At 44.4% G+C, this 21,669-nt stretch overlaps 1 protein-coding gene across 1 annotated transcript in view; it reads right to left on the bottom strand.

The window, feature by feature from the left end:
- Positions 1-434: 434 nt before the first annotated feature.
- Tmem132b (transmembrane protein 132B) overlaps positions 435-21,669 on the bottom strand; it is a 256,319-nt gene continuing 235,084 nt past the window's right edge. Inside the window, exons 6-9 of the mRNA XM_076922970.1 lie at positions 14,520-14,725; positions 9,728-9,998; positions 7,184-7,375; positions 435-6,290 (exon numbers count right to left, since the gene is read on the bottom strand). Of these exons, the coding sequence (XP_076779085.1) occupies positions 5,154-6,290; positions 7,184-7,375; positions 9,728-9,998; positions 14,520-14,725 (1,806 nt within the window). The 3' untranslated portion in view covers positions 435-5,153. The remainder of the gene's footprint in view (positions 6,291-7,183; positions 7,376-9,727; positions 9,999-14,519; positions 14,726-21,669) is intronic.

Below are 21,669 nucleotides of genomic sequence, written 5' to 3'. Positions count from 1 at the left end.
GACTCACCTCTCCTAGAAAGCTGTTAGTGGGAAGCAGTTACCCCAAATGGACCTGTGTACCTGGAAAAGCTCTGGAGCTCATTTGGAGCCGGTATTTTAGAAACACGGAAGTAACTCTGGCTCTTCAGAAGCCATTGTCTGGACTCGGTTTCTTAACTGATGTATCCTGGGCTAGATGAAAGATCCGATGTGGCATGAGGCATTGCCAAGTCATTACCAGGAGACATCTCCATTCATCCTGAAGGAAATGAGGCAGTTTCAAGATTCTCATGGCCCTTGGCCAATAAATTTGGAAGAGCTGTAGGCTAAAGGAATGATGCCCATCAACACGGAGAGACCAACACATTTCTCAAGTTCTAAAAGGGTGTTAGGTTTATTGTTGTTGTTGTTGTTACTGCTGCTGCTGTGCTTGTTTAGATAAGACTTTAGGGGCAGTATAGACAGCCCAGCAGTTCAGAGCATTTTCAGCACTTGCTGAGGACATGGATTCAGTTCCTAACACTAGTCTGGGTGGCTCACAACTGCCTGTAACGCCAGCTCCAGGAGATCTGATGCCCCCTTCTGGCCTACACAGGTACTGCACTCATGTGCACAAACCTACACACAGACACATGATTTAAAAAAAAAAAAAATAAAGCATCTTTTAAGAAAAGCCTTTCAGTAACTCCTAGGAAACACTTTCTTTTCATACACAGGTAGTGCTCTATTAATACCGCTAGATCTCTTACTGAAAAGGAAAAAAAAAGTCAAACACATCTATTAATATAACCCATGACGTGAGTGCTAAAACTCAAGAGAATGCATAACCAAATAATACAACGACTGAAGAATGTTCAAATGTTTATTTCCATGTTAAAAATGATGAGTTACCCTGTGGTTAGAATATACCTTTATGCTGAAAAATGAAGTCATTTTATTTCTGAAATATTTCCATTGTGGAGGGAGGAGGGAGGAAAAAAATTCAGAAAGTAATGAAGACTAAGATCAAATGTTCTGGAAGATTCCATCAACAATCCCAGCATGAGCCACAATGTCCTTTCCAGGTCAGAATTCCTAACTTGGTGACTTCGACGTCAGGCCCCAACGCTTTTCCCATCATCCATTTAAATATTGTTGAGCTGGATGTCTGTACACTTAAGAGCTACATTTTCACATGCTTTTATTTTTAAACGTATTTATTTCAATACACTGTTCACAGTTTCATTATATTGCCTATATTACATACAAAAATAGCTGCTGTTCTGTATTTCAGCAAAACTTTGTCCCACCATCCACCCTCTATGTGACAGGTGAGATGCATTACATTATACTGATACAGTTTTGATGAAGGAGAAAGGAACAGTTTATAAACCATCCATGGTGTCATTTACAGAGACCTGAATAGAGAAATGTGGCCCTCTTTAGATGACCAGAGTAGAAAACCCAACGGGCTAAAGATAGGATTCAGAAACACTGCCTGTGGTCACTGCTGGGGACTGGGGGGCTACTCATGATGGTCACAGCTTCACTGTGGTCCTGCTCATTTGAATTCTCTCTCTCTCTCTCTCTCTCTCTCTCTCTCTCTCTCTCTCTCTCTCTCCAGCCTCCAAAAGAGTGAAACAAACAAACAAAAATGTTGATCAGAACACCCAAAGGTGGCTTCCTAAACCTTAAATGAGGTGCTAATTACTTCAATTCATAGGTGTGGCCAAGAGAGTAAAACAGAATCAATGTATGTGTTGGCTGTATTCATGTCTGTAAGCAGAAACTTCCTGCCTAGACAGTTAAGAATTGTCATGGTCTGGAAATGTACCTGGCCAGTGTGCCAGGCAGATAGTTTTCTGATGCTGTTTACATGCTGTTCTTCCGGCCAAAGATCCCACTGTATTAATGCATCTCTTAAATCCAGCATACCTGTCACTCAGCTCCAGTCCTTTCATGTGGCACCTGCCTCCAGAGTCCCTATACCTTAACCCCAAAAACATTACATGCAAATCCTGAAGACAGGGACTGCATTGTCTCTGAATGTCCCAGGTCACACTACCTTTGTCTGTCTCGTGTCTCAACTTCCCTCTGTGTGGCCAAAGAGCTCACAGCCTGTTGCCCTCTCCTGACTGCCCCAGGAAGAGTCTAATCACAAGTATCATTCTCGTGGCACAAGAAACGACTCAATAATGTGTATCTGGCTCAGATTATCTATCAAGAGTTATAATTTAGATATCTCAACCATGAAAACTGAAATCCAGGCAAATGCAGGCCTTGGTAAATTTTAAGGCTTGATAGTTTATGCCACCTCCCTCATTTTAGTCCATGTATTTCAGGGGCTAACACACAAAAGAAAACATAGCTTGCTTGATGAAAAATCAAGTAAGCCACATAAACTGAGACAGCCACAGTTTTATAACCTACAAGGGATAGTTACAGCAGAAGATGCTTCTATGACACTGTTATGTTGAGTCCTGCCCGAGCTGAGTCTGAGAATCACTGGCAGGCCTTTCTGATTCCCACCAAATGACTGAGTTTGTGATGTCTTGGTATCCACACACACAGATGTGAATACGTGGGCTTGTGTGTGTGTGTGTGTGTGTGTGTGTGTGTGTGTATGCAACTGTGTGTCACCTGTTAAAAGTGGGCTTTCCCACTTTTAACCTGCCACTCAACTTTGATTCGAACTGATGGCATCTAACACAGCAACACCGAGAATGTGCACAGAGGGTAATTCACGGAGTATGTCTAAGAGGGCCATGGAGACCTCTTCAGGACCGTGGCCAGCTCCTCAATCCTCCTCTTCCTCCTCCTCTCACCCTCCCCCACTGCAAGCCTGTCAATCACAATCAATGCTTACTTGTACCACCCAGGGTAATTTCCTGCTAAATTGCAGGCTAACCCAAGGCCCCACCTAAACAAGAGGAGGCACTCTGCTTTGTGTGCCCTTACTTCCAGGGAGGTACCTCTCTTTCAGAAATGAGTTCTCATTATTTCTGTGATGGAAGATAGAATTTTAAATGGCTCATGAAAGGAGCTGAAACTTATCTGGAACTCTGCTGCTCTTCACAGGTGTTTTGGGGGCTACCAGCCCTGCTCCAACCTCCCTAGAAACAGCTAGCTAACAAGAGAGCTCTTGGCAGTAGCAGATGTCAGCCAACTTCATGCAATGCCTGCATCTCCTGGTTTCCTTCTCTTGTCAGTACCTTCCACTCCTACGAGCCATTCTAAACACAAAAGCAAGCAAACATACTTCTTGGGGGGTATAGCATAGGACCCACATGCCCTGCCCTGTTGGTAAACACAGTGCTGGGATTGGGAGAGGCAGGGAGAACATCTTAGCTGTCCTGTTGTGGTTACAGGTGGGATGGCTGCCATGTTTCCAGCCTGGACATATGCAAAATGAGAGCAGAGCAGAGGGATAAGAAAAAATCTCCTCTGAGAGGTTCACATGTCAGCCCTTTGACATCAGTGACCTCCTGCATGTGCTTCCGGCTTTGGGCCTTTAAAAAAATCCCTTTTTTGAGAGCTGACAATGGCTCAGTTGAGTTCTCAATGAGGCATACTAGTCTAGTATCTGCTTTTCTAGTTACGTCATTATGATAAACAAAAATGTCACATTTGGCTAAGCCAAAATCCCTGTCTTTCTTGAGACTATTCATGAAATATGCTTGTAAATAGCACTTTTACTGAAATTACGCAAAAATCTTTTTAATACCATAATCTGTTTGTAAAAACTGATTCTTGGGCTCTGTGACAGTCATTTATAATTATGAATTTGGGGAAACCATTGCTTTCTCTACAAAAAGATGTTTAAGATGGTTTCTTCTCTATCTGAAAGACAAATGAGATTTTTTTCCTTCAGTCATTGTATAGATGACTATCTTATATTGCTAATTTGAAACATTATTTAAAAAAATAATCTGCAAAGTGAAAAGTTTAGTATGAAGGTATTTCTTCATATATTTGTTGTATAAATTAATCCTGATTTTAAAAAGATTTGGTTTTATTTGTTTATTTGTTTGTTTTTAATTATGTGAATGTGTCTGTGGGTGTAGTACCCATAGAGGCCAGAAGAGGGCATCAGATCCCATGGAGCTGGGGTTACGGAAGGTTGTGAGTCACCATGTGGGTGCTATGATCTGAACTCCAGGTCCTCTACAAGAGCAGCATGTGCTCTTAACCATCAAGCCATCTCTCCAGCCCCTCAATCCTGTTTTGTTTTAAAATTATTATTTCAGTCTGAATCAATACATTGCATTGAGCACAGAGGACTTTTATCCATACTATGGTACTACAGTCTCTCTTCCCTCAGAACTGCACCCCAGGAGATTCACAAATCACTAACAAGCAGACGATAAAAACATGTTTGTGACAGAACTTTTCTCAAAATCTGTTAAGTTTCATGTGGAAGAATATTTAAAAAAAAAAAAAACACAACAACAACAACAAAAAAAACCCCACCTCTCTCCTGGGTCTCCAGTCAGACCCCTGTTCCCAAGATAAATGAGAAAAACCATGTCACCATGTCAAGAAGGAGGGACAAAACATAAGAATGTTTCCTAAACAGCATCCCCAGCAATAAAGTTAAAAAAAAATAATGACATCCTGTGTGAGACCCCATAATGGCGGGACACAATCAGCTCCAGGGAATAAAACTCACAGGAGCATCAAACGTCAATTCTTCTTTTAGTGCTTCTGAAATGACCCCTCCCCCCTCAAAAAATGTAAGGTCAAAAGAACAGGTGCGAGTCCAGATGTGTATAAAAATAATGAGCCTCGTTCCTGATAGCTAAGGAAGCTACATTCACTCATTTTCCACCACGGAGATTTGAACTCAGGCCACGCGCAATGAGTGTCCACTGTGCTTTAAAAGGGCTAGAAATAGAAAAAAATCACCATCTGGAACATTCCTAATTACACACGGCCATTGGTCACGAGGTGACTAACAGTGTCTGTGAGGTCGCGTCTTCTGCCAGGCTGCTGCCTCTGAATGTCTCCCATCCCCAGGAGCTAGTTTTATAGACTTTGCCCTGCTCTTCAGGCTGCTGATACCCACTTAGAGAGGGCTCCCTCCAGACCCCCACTCTGACCCTTTGTTGAGTCACCCCCTATTGCTGATCAGACCCACTGTTCCATCGCTCAGAAAACAGAAGGCATAAAGGTGAATACAAACTTAAGAAAGGACTTTACATCTGGTCCTGTAGTCTTTCCATATAGTCTCTGAAGTCCTGCGAGTCCCCCAGCCCCATATCCTGGCAGACCCACTTGATGCTGTCATCACTGTCAAACAGGATGGAGTTGGTGTATGGGCCCCCATCCTCGGGGAGGATGGTGGTGTAGGAAGTAAACTTGACTCTCTTCCTCTTTGGGCCGGAGGAACCCATAGGTTCATTTTTCAGCTCTTTTTCATACACATAGTCAGGAGGTCTAAGAAGCTGACTATGAAAAGTCTTCTGGGAACTGCCATTCAGCAGGAAGTTCCTCTCTTCGAATTGCAGACCCCTGTCGATCATGGTTGTGCACTCCTCTGAGGGTAGAGTGATGTCCACGGGGTTCTCCAGGAGTTCTACCTCATTCCCGAGCCAGACCCAGTCATGGGAATGGGGGATGTTGCCTTGCTCGCTCACCGCGAACCTTTTGTGTCTATACTTCCAAGCAAAGGCCACACAGTTGATCAGGAAGACCAAGATGGCCAGACAGAAGACACAGAGCAGGGCGTACATTCCGATCTCCAAATCTGTTAACCCCCTGGAGGTCATCGTGAGGTCACCAGGGTTATTGGATTCTGGTAACTTCCCTTGAGTGGGGAAGCTGGTGAAGGCATCCGCCCCACCTTTGAGGAGCTTTCCTCCCATGGGAGACTGTGGGGTTGTGCTTTTGTTGGTCCTGTCCTCATGGCCGACTGGTGTGCCATGTTGGAACCACTCCTGGGCTGCTCGCTCCTGGCTTCCCTCACGCTCTATGGAATTGCTGAGGTGGCCTTTGTATTCCCGGTTTATGCCCCCGATGTCATTGCTGCCTCCTTGCTGCTCGTGCATTCCAGGTTCAAATCTGACCTTGACGTTTCCTTTGCCCACGGCAAGAGTACTCTTTCTCTTGTTCTTCTGACAAGACTCACTAATGGACATTTCTAGCTTGATCAGGGGCCCTTGTCCTTCACCCTCAGCAACCACGATTGGCCATCTGGTCTGAAGATTTGGCTGGACGGACACCACCATCTCATCCAATGAGGAAACGGTCACGGAGAAATCCTTGGGATCATAAATGTCTAAAGGTGTCACTGAGCCATCGCTGAACAAAATCCAGGAACTGACTATGGCTTCCTAAGGAAAATGAAACCAGAGAACAGTGTTACAACTGGGTTCCTTCAAACTTACAAACAATGACTTCCTCCGGATGTTCCTGGCATCTTCAGATAGAGGTGAATTTCCAGATGCAATGGTCTTAGTTCTTGTTATGCCTTGACCTTGTATCATTAACGTACTAGATCTCCACTGACATGAGGTGCCAGGAATGCACTTAAGTGAATACATTAAAGTGTAAATTAATTTATTGCATGCCTTCCCACAGAGTGTGACTTTGGCCTTTGTGGAGACACTCAGATGTGGGTGATTTATCTGAATCAATTTCAGATGTAACTACTAGGTTACTGTTCAAGACGATGCCACTTTGAACACCCGTTTACCAGGAAGTTGGTGCTGACACAGCAAAAACCCTGTGGGGGCATCTCCTGGGGGAAGTTCTTGGTAAATGAGGTGGTGTGAGGCTGGCTCACTTGAATGGCACCATGTTCCTGTCTCTTTATAAAATGTTGGGCATGTTTTAAGATACAGGCAAGCTTCAGAGTTGATGACCCCTGCCATCAACTGGGCAATGCAGTACCAACTGGCCATTCCTGTTCAAGTAGCTGAAATAAAGTCTCTGAGCTTCAAAAAACTGCTTTGTCCATTTGGCAGGATCTAGAGAACAGGGGATGCCTCAACCATGATCCACACCTAGCACAGATCAACCCATGGGAAAGCAAAGGGCACAGGAAGATATAACTAAGCCCTGGGTACTTTTCTCAGAGACAAAGAGAAACTAGATATGAAGCAAGAAGGAAGTCCAGGAGCTACCAGGCCTGGCTATGACACTCTGCTGGTTTCCTGTGCAAAAAGCCATAACTGAGGATGAAGATGACTTCATGCACAGAACTTCATCCCCCCGGGAGTCTCACCTGCTGTGGGGCTTGGAGAACATCCTGAGCAGCCACTGTGGAGACGATGGCCCTCTTGTCTGCCCTGTGAGGCTGCAGAGAAAGGGACAGGCCAGCCACCAGTTGTACACCCAGCTCTGTGATAGTGACTCGGTCATCCAGGACAATAACCGTCTTCTCTGCAAGGATGGAGTCAGAGAGAGGCGAAAGGACCTGAAAAGCAAGGGAAATGCTTGTGATTTTTGTCCCACGGGGCCACGTTTAACTCCTGAGCGGACAGGGCCATCGGGGACCTGTCCCATGTCCGGGTAAAGAAACACAGTGGGAACTGTTTAGGTGGGTCTGTGGTCCTTCACATTTTTCCTTAACTAGAATCTACCCTAAGGAAAAGGTGGGGTTCAGGTTAGGAGTTCTCGCTGAAGTTTTCTACTTTAGTGATAGGTATGGGAGAAGTGGGGTTTTTTTCAACAACCATTAAACAGTTTCTGAACATGGGTTTGTGGCACAGTCTCTGATGAGTCTCTGCTCAGCCTGACTCTTTGTGCACATCCCTTCTAGTGGGTAGGCAGGTCCTCCTCACTGACACCCATGATCACCGTACAGGTAAATGGGTCATCACTGGATAAGCAAGTTGAACTGGCATTTCCTAAGTAGCTATCTCTCCTAATAAACCATCTGGTGTACAGCCAGGGGTTGGGGTCTAACTCTCATAGATAATGCCTGGTAAGTGAAATTATTTCTAGAATATTCCCCACCAAAGACATCCTGCCCTCACTCATCCCTGGCACATGTGGTGGGGGGGGGGAGGGAGGAAGCTCATTCTGAGACTCTTCAATGTCACACAGCACAGCTGCCTGGAAGCCAGATGGGGCTGCATCACAGAGGGCACCCAGTATGGTCACCAGAGTTCTTTGGGGTAGAAGAGGAATGGCTGCGTTCCCAGCTTGTGACAGAAGGAAGTCAGGGACATTCAGAGTCCCTACCAACAAGAGAGGGACACTTGGAGTCCCTACTGATGAGGGAAGGAGTCCACGAGAAGGAATACACAGGGCTCCTGGCTGACAGCCAGTCAGAACACAGAAGCCTTGGTGCTAGATGCACAGTGACGTTCTCCCAAGAAGGGGAGTGAGATCTGAGGTCAGTTATTTCCCCAAACTTCCTGGTTAGAGCCTACAGATACACTGACCCCAGCCTTGGCATGTAGTGCAAAGCCCAGTCAAGCCCACCTGGTCCTCCAGCCTACAGAGGCACCACTGCAGAAGTGGGTGCCACGTAAGATGTAAATCTGTGGTGTCCCCAGGTGGAAACAGAAGATAAATGCAGAACATAACACACTTTGGCTAACTGCACCAAAAAAATTAACTTGGGAAGCACCAAAAAACCATGGCTTTATGAATTCTGCATAATCATCCTACCAACATTTGCAATAAAAGGTTGTTGTAAGGATGTCACAGAGACCATTCAACCATGGGCCTTTATCTCTTGTGAAATGTATACTTTTAAACTCATTTTGTGTACTATTCTGGGTATAACACGGATAACGGCTAAACTGCAAGGCTGGAGGTGGATTTAGCTTTTAGGATGTTTACTACTTTCTACTCTGCTGTGCAAAGTGTAAAGTATTGTGGGACAGCAAGATGGCTGGGTGGGTAAAGGCACTTGCTATGCAAGCCTAGTGACCTGAGTCTCAACCTCAGAACCCACGGAAAGGCAGAAGAGAAGAGTCAACTCCACAAAGGTGTCCCCTGACCTCCAAATACCCACACACATGTAACACATGCAGCTACATACATGCAATCTTTTTTTACAAAAAAAGAAAAGTTAAAAGCTCTCATTTAGAAGAAAATGATTTCAAGTAGTATGTACTTAATTTGGTTTTCTCTGGTAAAGGAGATGTTTTTCTATACTTTAAAATGCAAAGGCATTTTTAAAACTGTTGAGGTAACCTTTCGATAATTCCGTGCAACATATCTTGATTTTATCCATCCCTTTCCCATCCTCCCAGATCCACCCCCTTCCCCACATGACCCAACCCTGTGTCCTCTTTATTGTTTTGGTTTTTTTACATCAAGTTTAATTTGTGCTGGCCATATATTACTTGGCACATCATTGCCGCTGAAATCGACCTACCAGGGGCCATATGCTTAGAGAAAATAGACCCCCCCCACACACACACACACATCCCCCAGCAGTTATCAGTATCAATAGCTCCTCAGCTAGGAGCTGGACCTCCTGCCTCTGCACTAGCTCCATGCTGGGATTTTGTCTGGCTTGACCTTGCCCAGGTCTGTGCTGTCATAACCACTGAGTTCATATGTACATCTGCCCTGCTGTGTCTAGAAAATACTGTTTCTTTGTTTCCCGTGTTCCCTGAAGTTTGAGCTATAAAACCGGTGAATAGGTTCCTGCACACAGGATGAACATGTGTAAAATGACATTTCTGATTGCGAGACACACATATACCCTACATGTACAGAGTTTGCGGCATCAGCTAACTGGAGAAATCACTGGGGTTAGGGGGAAAGTGGCAAACACTCCCCCAAACCCAACCCCACCCAGCAATACCTGCACCGTGGTGATGCCCGGCTCCCGTCCTGCCAGGATCCTGCCATCCTGTAACTGGGCAATTTTCGGCTCCTCCACCTTCACAAACTCGGTTACCAGGTCAGTGATGTCAAACTGCCAGTCAGGACCCAGCATGTAGGTCAGCTGACCCAGGTCAGGTGACTCAGATACAAACTGAGTGAGGACACGCACCAGGGCATGCTGGTACTGCAGGGTACACCCTCGTCCCTTCTTTTCCTCATCCTCCTCGTCATCGCTCTCCCGGGTGGGCCTGGAACACAAAGGAAGCAAAACAGATTAAAGTTCCTCTTTGGTGGGAAGCCTTGACTGCCCTTGATTCGGCCTGCAGCAGATTTTTCCTATTAGGAATCCATTGATTCATTCGTTCATCCAATGAATGAATGAATGAATGAATTCATATATCTCTCCCCTCTCTCTCTCTTCTTATATCCTTCCTTCCATTTTTCACTGACCCCCTAATTGTCAACAGCCCCCTCTCAGAAAAATCCTCTCTGTCTCCTTCATTCTAGAACCTTCCATTTGAGTAGAACTTGCCCTGTGACCTCCCAGGGGAGGATTTTGCTGACCGCTGGCTGCTCTGTGGATGGAAGCCATGTCATAGGGGGAGCAAAGCAGCAACCACAACTCCTGCAAGAAGAGTTAGACAGACCACAGCCCATTCTCCCAGAGTACCAGCTGATATCCCTGTGCATTGAGTTAGAATGCCTTGAACTCTGGCACCTGTGGCAGACAGACAGACATCACAGTGGCCACACACACACACATCCAACCTTTGAAGAACCTGGAAACTGAGGCTTAACTCTTGTTCTGATCTTACCGATAAAGAGACCAAGATGGGAGAGGAGAGGTCTCTCAATCGAGGCCAAGGCCACCCTAGCTGCCCTACTGTGTGTCTTCTCCCTTTCTGTATCCATTCCATCTTTTTTCCTGTGGCCACGGGCAAATCAATCTTCTCAGTAGTCACCGAGTGGCCCAACAGCCCAGTGCTAACTACAGATCTGAGCCAAACTGTCACTGATTCCTGAACTGGCTGTCTCCCTTGAGGTCTGAGAACAAAATAGGAAGGCATACAAAACCTCTCCAGCACAGCCATCGGGAAATTTTGGGTTCCCAAAGAGAAGGCAAGTTATCTCCATCAATAAGAAAACAAGGCTTTGGGGACAAAAGAATATAGCACTTAAAATCAGAGTGACATGCTCGCTGTGATTGGATGTGAAATGTCCCACACAGGCTTGTGTATCACGATACTTGGTCCTCAGCAGCTTTGGTGAGGCTGTGAAACCTTTGGGCCCCAGAATTTAGCTGGAGGAGTGGGGTTCCAAGATTTAGGGTGTCCAGCCCAACCTGGCTGTGGATCCCTAACATGTCCTGATTTCCCTGGATGTGAATAAGCAGCCTCCTGTGCCCACTGCCACGCCTTCCCCATCATGAATGAACATCAACCCCTCCTCACCTAGGATGCTTTCACCACATAATTGGTCGCAGCAACAAGAAGAGTAGCTGATAAGTGATCAGAGCCTCTTCTCTTTTTATTCTCAGTCCTTCAGAATGCATCACAGAGACAGTATCTGTTTGGTACATCATGAGTGTCCCCCAGTAATTTCCACACACCTCTCTTAGAGTAGAAACTCACACAGCCCCCAAACAACATCGGCAGCTTTCAATCACACGTCCATGCTCTCTCTGTAGTGCCCTTTACATTAAATATACTTTACAACAGAAGAGGATGCTGGTTGGTAACCTGTGTTAGCAATGCAAAATTTTTCCTTAACCAAACAGGTGGAACGGAGAGGCCATCTTAAATGTGCCAGAGATTCACACCATGATGGCTTGTGATAATCATCGGCGTGAGCCTCTGGGTTGTTTGAGATCTCCCCTTTGCCTACAAATCTCAGAAATGTCACTGTGAGATGCTGTCACTGCTGTCACGCAGATTCCTTAGCATTTGCCCAGCTGGTGGTTGCCTCGGACGCTTGCCTCTGAATACTTGCGTATTTTACCAAGTTTGGTCCGTTGTCATCATGTGCTCTCACCACCCCACTCTCACTATCCACCCCCCAGATTCTAGTTCCAGGAACTTCAGACATCTTGTCACTTGTCCCACAAGTCCCTGGTGATCTGCCCAGCTGATTTTCTGTGTTCCCTAGACTGAGTCTTATTGTCCATCCCTGACTTCACTGGCCTTATTCTGCCATCCTTCCCGAGCCACTGAGACTATCCGGCTGGGGGTTTTATCCAGTTACTTCTCCTTATTGACATGGCTTACATACTCAATGGTATTGAAACCACTTAAAATTCCATAGCAAATACCCCTCCCAAGATAACAAGCGATTTCAATGTCACGATCCGCATATCTCAGATAACACAGAGATGGCTAGGAATCCACCTCTGTTAAATCTGTTCTGGTGTGGCACACAGGCTCTGGTTTCAATGGGGTTTGAAGGTTAGAGGTCATCAATGATGTTAGTGTCTCAGTGGTGCTCCCTTGACATCATGGCTTCCATTCTGTCCATGATGCTTTGTCTCTAAGGGTAATGTCTACTTCCTTGTTCAAGGGAATGGGTGGAAGATGTCAGCCCCTCAGACGGCATCAGTTCACTGTGCTGACACTTCATGTTTCAGAGGAACTTGGGAGTCTAGACCTGGGCCTTTGTGGTATCCTGAGCCTGTGTTTCAGAGCATGTCTGAGTCTTCCCATTGCTCGGCATCTGGGAAAGCTGATTGTTTCAACACCGTTGGGTACCCGTTCCTTCCAGTTTAACAGCCCTCGCCTCCATTTTTCTCTCCTCTAGCATTTAACTGTAAAAAGCAAGGCACACACTCAACACTTTGCCTGGGAATCACAGCTTCACAGACAGTTTCATTCGCTTCCCATGTAAGTGCAGGGCACAGCACACTGGCATTTTGCAGCAGACAAATGAGAATCCATGCTCCCCACACCCTCTGAATATTTTCCAAGTGCATGCTTGTCCAGGATGACTGCTATTTCCAACCAGGTGATGGGAGCTTCCCAGCAATGTCTCATGCCCTCTGCCTCATTGTCAACACCTTCACCACCACTCATGAGTCTACAAAGAGTCTGCCAAAGGCCACTATGTTCCTTCAGAGTCTTCCACAGACTTCCACTTTCCACCTACTGTCTACTTGCAAAGACTCTCTCCATGGAGTGTTACAGCTGCACGCCAACACTGGGTAACAATATCTGGGTTACTTTCTTCCTTTGTGGTGTAACAAAATTCCACAAACCTCACAGTTTAAAAAAAATCATTTGCTTGCTTGCAGTTCTGTGAAGTCACCATACAACCAGCCTCCAATGAGAAGTTCTGCATCAAGACTCTGAAGCTGAAGTCAAGATGTCAGCAGGACTCTCACCAGAAGCTTTTAGGGAAGAATCCACACCTAGACAGTTAGCTTGGTACCAACCATTATACTGGGTGCCACTGGACTATGTTCATCATCAGGAGGATCATGGATCCTAAAGGCTCCGAGCACTTTCCATGGTGCATGGTTCAATCCATCTTCAAAGCCAGCATCACCCCATCAAGTGGTCCTCACCCTCAGACCTCTCCAGTGTTCTTCTGCCACTAGCTGGAGGGGGTGCTCGGCTTTCAAGGGTCTCATCCGATGTGTCTGGCCCTCCTCCATCATCTCCACATCCTAAGATAGATTGCTTTGGCTGTAATTGCATCTGTGAAGTCTCCTTGGCACCGTGCCAGGTTAGTGCTTGACTGGACTTCTAGTTTTATTGCTGTTGCTGTGATAAAATAATATCCCGAAAGAAAGCAACTTAGGAAAGAGAGGATTAATCTTGGCTCACAGTTCCAGAGGGATATCTATCATTTATCACGGTGAGAAAGGCCTGACAGCACAAGCATTAATAATAATAATAATAATAATAATAATAATAATAATAATAATGTCTGCTCAGATTATACACATACTCAGGAAACAGTAAGAACAGGAAGTGGGGTACACTTTCAAAGCCCACCCCACCTCCAGTGATATAGTTCCTCTATCAAGGCTCCTCCTCCAAAAGGTTCTATAACCTCCCCAAACAGCGCCACCTGCTGGAGACCTGGTGATGAAACATTTGAGCCTGTGGGGGACATTTCTGCTACACCTGAATAAGCAGCAGATGGGCATCCTGGAGAAGAGTTTGACTTTGGGACCTCCCCCTACAGAACACATCATTTCATTGGATTCTTGGGACCTCTTGTCATACTATTGTTTCCAGTATTATAGTTGAAGGAACTGAAGAATACATAGGCGATGTCATGAGGTCACATGGCTGTACATGGCAGAAACCAAGGCTGAAACTCAGGCAGTCTCGTTTTCAACAATACGGTCTTCACCACAGGACACCTCACTCCATGGATGACAGTCAGGAAGGAAACAATGACCGAGGAAGTAGTGGATAGTTGTGGATGGACAGCAGGAAGTAGTTATGTTCTGAAGGTCAAGCTCTGTGTAGGTGCTTCTTAGATCTCACCTTGCCTAACCGCACCCTAGAGACTGGTCTACGAGGCTGCCAGTATCATGGCTGTTACCATTAATATTGTCTTTGATGTAATTTTCTCACGTCCAACTGTAGTGATCATCCACGTCAGATCCACAGGAGCCCAAGTCGTGAGCACTACCATGCACTGCTGGAAGCCAAACCCAGACCATGGCAACACACTTCAGACATTGCTTCTTAAGAACCAGCTTGCCTCCCACGAACACCTGAGCCCCCAGCAGCCTCTAACCCACAACCTGGACTCCTGTTCCTCACCTCCTGTTGGACACCACTGGGATCCTCCAGCCCTTGATCTGGCTCAGCTCCGTATCTGAGATCTCAATCTGCAGTGGCAATCGGGGCACCCAGACGGTGATCTCCACCTGGGAAGTGAAGTGCTGGTGGGTGAAGTTGACAATCGTGCCCACTTTGCTCTTCATCTCCTTCCCGTTCACAAAGATAGAATCACAGGTGTTGGAGACCTTGGGGGAGGGGGAGGCAAGAGACACGAGACACATCAGCAAGAGACAATGCTGCACTCAGATCTTGACATCTGTAGAAGTTCATGAACCACGACAGCTCTGATTTATAAGGCACCAGAAGAACAGGACAGGTACAAAGAGTAATTTGTAGGCACTAATTAATGACAAATAGCTGATAGATAGACTCCAGGAAAGCAGTTTTGTGTTACACAATACCGACAAGTTAAACCATAAACATAATTTAATGGAGTTACGTAACCTCAGCCGCCTTTTGGGAGGGCCGCTGTTTTCTTTATCTTACCTTTTCTTATGTGCTCAAACCACCACTAATCAAGCCCCAGGTGTATCTTATTCCACTCTGGTGCCACATTTGAAAATGCTAAAAAGGTTTTAATGTTACTAAGAAAGGGGCTTTGTTCCGGCCATAAAGCAGAACATCTGAAAGAAATTCAAGAGGGTTCTGCACTAGATTAAAATCCTGGTAGACTAAGTGCTCATGGGATGCCACTGGAAACACAGATGGGATCAATCCTGCAAACAGTGAGATGCAGGTTTGAAAACTGGAAAAAGATGCTGCCTCACAATAGTCTCTGGCTCGGCACTTGGGGGCGCTCTAGCTCCCGCCGTACCATGGGGTCTTGCCAGGCACATCAGCTTCCTGCTTCACTTCCCATCTCCTGGGTGAGCAAGTAAGAAGTTGTGGTCTTGTTCTCCATCGTGAAAGTGTCTTCGTGTGAAGTTCAAGGGCAGGAATGAAGGGTGAAGGTTGGGAACCAGCAGGAAGGCACAAAACATGCGGAACCTGTGATTTCATTTTAGAGATGGGAAGACTGAAGCTGTGACATGGCATGGTTGACTGGAAGTGCACACTACTTGTATAGAGTGTGTGTGTGTGTGTGTGTGTGTGTGTGTGTGTGTGTGTGTACATATATGTAGTGACCCCAGAGGGCAACCTGAAGTATCATTCTTCAGATGTCATTCACCTTGTGTTCTGAGAGAGCTCACTAATTTGGCAAGGCTGTCTAGCCAGTGAGACTCTGGGATCTTCCTGTCTCTGCCTCCCCAGAGTTTGGGTCACAAGCATATACCACACGCCTGGCTTTCTGTATGGATGCTGAGGACCTGTCTCAGGTCCTTGTGCTTTTGGGGTAAGCATTTACTGACTCAGCCATCTCCCAACCCCTATTTCCAAATTATTAATCTGTTGAACAAACGGTATCTAGAATAAACAGGAACTTAAAAATCCATCTATAATGAACTCCCCCCCCCCAAAAAAAAAAAACCCAGCTATTCAGGGCAGGAGGTCATGAACAGAAGGGGACTTTGATGGCCAAGGTCTGACTGAGCAGTAAAAAGGCTTCAAGCCTGGCTTTGGTGACTCAGGGATGGGGATGGTGGGAGGTTAGACATTGTGTACCAGAACACACGAGATTGTGATCACTACACACCACTTTATGCAGAACAGCTAAAGTACTGTAGTTCAAATAGTCTATTATATATCTTATGAGTTTGTTAAAAAGGGAGAACTTTCAAGCTCTAACCACAGAGCAATGATAAGAAGATACAAATCTGATTTGTGTTGTGGTACCATACACCACACTTCTACCAACAAACACACACACCAACACACACACACAATCATTATGTGTGAATTAATTTTTTTAAACATTTAAGGTGGTGGAAATGCCAGAAGCCCTCGTTTAACCATTACACACTGCACATAGAATGGAACCATCATACACATACCCACAAATCTATACAACTAAAAGAACAATATTCTTAAAAGACAGCAATGACAGTGTAGCTGGTGTCTCTCAACACTGTAATCCCAGCAAAGGGTTGAAACGGGGTCATTTCTTTTAACTTCTCAACTTGAGGAAAAAAAGAATACTCTTTCCCAGCCTTCTCTTTGCTTTTTAAAAAGAGAGCAATACGACAAGCCAAGTAAAGCAATTGTCATTCAGGGAGTGTGGGAGGGACTTGAGCTTGTGTTATTGAGCATGAAATCATGGAGAGAGCCATCAGAATGAGGGTCCCACATAGGACAGGACATAGGACTGAAGACTGTACTCTTATATTCCATGGTACCTACGGTGAAGAATCTGACTTCCATCCATATGATTCTCAGGAAAGGATCAAAGCCTGTCACAGAAAAGATCTCCCATTCTGCACGAGCACTGTGCTGAGACATGTTGAGTTTCACGAGGCCATGACCTCCTCTGGACTCTGTTCACTCCACCCCAGAGAACATGGCATCCTATCTAAAGTCAAGCCAAAGTTACCTTCTTCCTGCCTCAAAGACTGGTCAGCCATTACTTGAACTTTCTTGATACCCCTTCCTGGAATTCAGAACTCTAAATCCCTACATTTGGGAGGAATCCTTGACCTTCCTTGTCATCTGCTACCTATCCACACCCAATCCCACCTCAGATCACTCTGATTGTAGCCGACTGTCAGGAAGACAGTGGCTTTGGAAAGTTTTGCCTTAAGAACTTAAATCACTTGGATGAGAAGATGGATTTGTCAGGAAAGTGCTTATCTTACAAGAAGGAAGACCCAAGATCAATTCCCAGGACTTACATTTTACAACATGAAAAAGAAGATAGGCTAAAGAGATAACTCAGTGGTTGATCGATCTGGCTGCTCTTCCACAGGACAGGGGTTCAGTTCCCAGCACCCATGCAGAGGTTCACAAGCATCTGTAATCCAATCTAGGGAGTCTGATACCTTCCTCTGGCCTTGGCAGACATTGCACACACAGGCTGCACACACACACACACATGCAGCCAAAATATGTATACACATAAAATTAAATATAAATAAGGTTTTAAAAAGAAGAGAAAAGAAAAACAGGTGTGTTTGCCGGTACTTACAATATCAGAGCTGTGGAGGGAGAGGAAGGTAGATTCCTGAGCCTTCCTGACTAGCCAGACAAGCCTAATTGCAAGAGCCAGGCCAATGTAAGATTCTGTCTCAAAACTGGAGGGGGGAGGTGTCCAGGCCAGTGAGAGACCTTGTCTCAAAATACAAGTTAGATGGCACCTAAGGAATGATGCACATTCATGTATACCTGTACATACAATATTCACACACATACACACACATATACAACATACACATATATACACATACATGTACAGATATACAGCATACACATATATACACATACATGCACAGATATACAACACTCACATACATACACACATACACACATATAAATATATACACACACATATACACACAACATACATAAACATACACACATATACATACATACACACACAAACACACACATATATCTACATACACACATATACATGCACATATATACAGCATGCAACATACACACATACATACACATTAACATACTACATGAACACACATACACACATATAAATATATACACACAACATACCCAAACATATACAAATACACAAACATACTATGTATACATATACACAAACATAAACACATATACACATATACATACATACACAAACACACACAATATACACATATACATACATACACACACATGCACTTGCACACACACATACATACACTAAAAATAAATGGAATTCAGTCTGTATATGGTGGATGGAAAGAGACCAGGAAAAGATACAGGGCTTGAAGCACGGGGATCCAAGGAAGAATGTATGTGACCTTGGAATCCCAGTGCACAGTCTGACCTTTTGACTAGAAACTGAGATTACAACATGGAGTAAGAGTTCATTAGGCAGAGAAGATGTAACTATGTGAAAACCAACTTCCCACTCCCATCATTCATCTATCTAAAAAAATTTTTTTTGAGTGTTTCCTGCATGTATGGGAGTGCACCACACGGGCGCAGTACCTGCAGAGGCCAGAAGAGGACATCACATCCCCTGGTACTGGAGTTACAGATGGCTGTGAGCTGCTATGTGGGTGCTGCAAACGGGAATCAAGTCCTGTGCAAGAACAAGTACTCTTCTTAGCTCTTCAGCTATCTCTCCAATCCCCATCATTCATCTAAATGATACTTGAGGGGCTCTCTGGGCCCCAAGAGGAGCATCGAAAACCAAATGCTATCCATCCTCATGTAAAAAGAGCAGAGGCCAGATGCATGGAGCTCGGAAAAAGACCAAGCCATGCCACGTTCATCTTCCAGTGTGTGTAAAACAGCTTATAAAATGTCAATATTGCAAAAGCTGCCTTTAGAGGTTAATATTTTTACTGTGAAGTTATTACACTTCTGCAACTCCATTATCCCAGGATAAAAGACACAAAGGGGGGCCTTGAGTCATGGAGATGACTCCTGGGGGATCTTAGGAGATGTTCATTTCATTCTCCATTCAGAGCAGCAGAAACAATGTACCCTGGGTCTAACCATCCTGCATCTGGCTTGCTACTGCCTCATCAGGCAGTGAACACTTTTGGGTGGTCTGCCTTGACCTTTCCCAACCCAAAGACTGCCTACAGTACAGAATCAGAGAGAGCACTTCCCACAAATACTCACGGAAAAATCCAGAGATCCCAGATTTAGACAGTCAGAGGATCAGTTGTCATAGGAACAAAACACTTTGCAGCTCTTACTGCATGCTGCAAAATGCACTAAGACACAGCAGGGAAGTGGATGGTGCGTATTTCTTTTTAATTTTCAAGTTAGTTTTACTATGTGAGCACACACACACACACACACATACACACACGCAGAGATCAAAGGACAACTTGTAAGGGTAAGCTTTCTCCTTCCACCATGCAACATCAAACTCAGGTTGCCAGGCTTGGGCCAAGCATATTCAAACCATAACAGTGCCTTTATCACCATAGGCTAGCTTGTGCTTCCTAGAATATACACACAGAATCAGAATGCATGCTCTTGTCTCTGCTTTCTTCTTTCAGGATTTCAAGTTCAGTCCTTGCTTCTGCCTGGTCGTATGGTAGCCCTGAGCTTTCTTTTGGCTCCTTCCAGGCAGAGTCATAGAGGAAGATCAGTAGCAGTTAATCAGCATTTTCTCCACATCACTCTATCAGCATGGGTTCCCAGGGCAAGGTCCATCAAGGCAGGACAATAACCAGGGCTGCTCACCTCCCCCAAGCTATGTTAGCATTTACTTGCTCCCAAGAGGTTTTTGTTTTTGTTTTTGTTTTTAAGATTCTGTTCTAACAAGCCTGGTCTACATAACGAGTTCCAAGCCAGCAAAAGGTACACTGTAAGACCTTGTCTCAAAAATAAAAGAACAACAGAATACAATAAATATAATAAAATATAATAAATACAATAAAAATGAAATTTTATAGCTATAGCCATAGAAAGATTTTTTTCCCCTCAATAATGGATTGCCTTAAATTCTTTCAGGCAATCCTCACATCCAGGGAGAGGCTGCTGTGAGCAGATCTGCACCACAGACTGAGGTACAGCAACCTAAGTCTGAGCTGTTCTCACCATACTGAACATGTTACGTTTCAGTCTCTGGGGCTAAGACTTTGTTGCATGAACAACTCTAAGAAAGCTAGGCTCTCCTGCTCTGTCTTCAACTCATGAAGGCTCTCAGAACCCAAGTTAGGAAGCCCAGTGTGAACTGTTACCAGTTCACACTGCCTTTCTCTGCCTGAAGCATCTCACCTGTAACATAAGAATTAAAAGCCCCTTTGTTTAACAAACACTCAATGTTGCAGAGACCCGAGAGCTGTCCTAGGTGCTGAAGACAGAATGGACCAGACACAGCCTTCCTGTGTTCATGAGATTTAAAAGCTGATCTGGGAGACATACATAATTAATAAAATCATATAGTTATATAACAATAAAGAACTCCATAGTGGAAAAGGCTTGAAAGAAAAATTAAAACAAGGAAAAGAATAGAGAATGAAAACAGAAGGTACTATTGTGGTTAGACTGGAAATCACACCCACTGCAAAACAGGCAGGATGGCACAGGTTCACTTCTGAAATATATAACTGTCAAGGTTCCAATTCTGTGCTCAGAAAAAAAAATGTCTATTAAAAATAAAACTTTTAAAAAGTTTTTTCCCCAGACAAAATCTAATGGAATTGCTAACTAACTGGATTAATTGAAGAAATATTAAAGGGGGCCATAGTGATGAAGAATGCAAACCGCTTTTATAGGAGACCTGAGTTTGGATCCATGCTCCTATGTCCTGTGACTCACAATCACTTGTTACTCCGGCTCCCAGGAATCTGTCACCCCTACTGGCATTCTTGGGCATTGCACTCATATGCTCATACACACATGGACACACACCCATACAGGTCATTGGAAACAAAAAAATCAACTTTGAAAAATAATGTTAAAGAAGAATCATTTAAGGAGAAGAAATAATGAGTCAGAAATTCAAATCCACACACAGAAATAAGGGCACAAGGAATGGAGTGATTTAAATAAGACTAAAATTAACATTTTCAGTCATGATATTGCTCTATAACATAAAATAATAGCAGTATATGTTCATATCTGAAGTAAATATAAAATAAACTGCAAACTAGAACAGATGGGAAGGAGTAATTGAAAATATAAGATTTCATGGGCTATGTATTAATAAAACTAAAGAAGTATTTAACTAAAGGTGAGTTTGGATTCTTTGACACATATTGCAAATACCAGGTGTGATGAAAACACGTAAAACTAGTGCTTTAATTTTTTTTCACATCTTGATACTGAGGACAGAACCCAGATTTTTGCACAGAGAGTGCATCCTGCCACTGAACCACATCCTCAGCATAAATATTTTATTTATGAAAAGACAAAAATGGTAAGCTAATAAATTAAGACAGAATGTTCAATTGGCCAGACAGGCAGCAGAAATGGGGGAGAGACGCACAGAGCAGATGGAAAAATAAATTAACAGCAGGACAGCACCTTCAGGTCTAATTCTAAATATGAATGATTTACTCGCATAAATTAATACACAGGTCCCGAATTCATTTTCTAAAACCAGGGTCCAAGC

The sequence above is a fragment of the Arvicanthis niloticus genome, chromosome 24 (genome assembly GCF_011762505.2).
Source record: "Arvicanthis niloticus isolate mArvNil1 chromosome 24, mArvNil1.pat.X, whole genome shotgun sequence".
Lineage (NCBI taxonomy): Eukaryota > Metazoa > Chordata > Mammalia > Rodentia > Muridae > Arvicanthis > Arvicanthis niloticus.
Note: the sequence above shows the minus strand (reverse complement) of the source record. Positions and strands in the feature narration are given on the sequence as shown.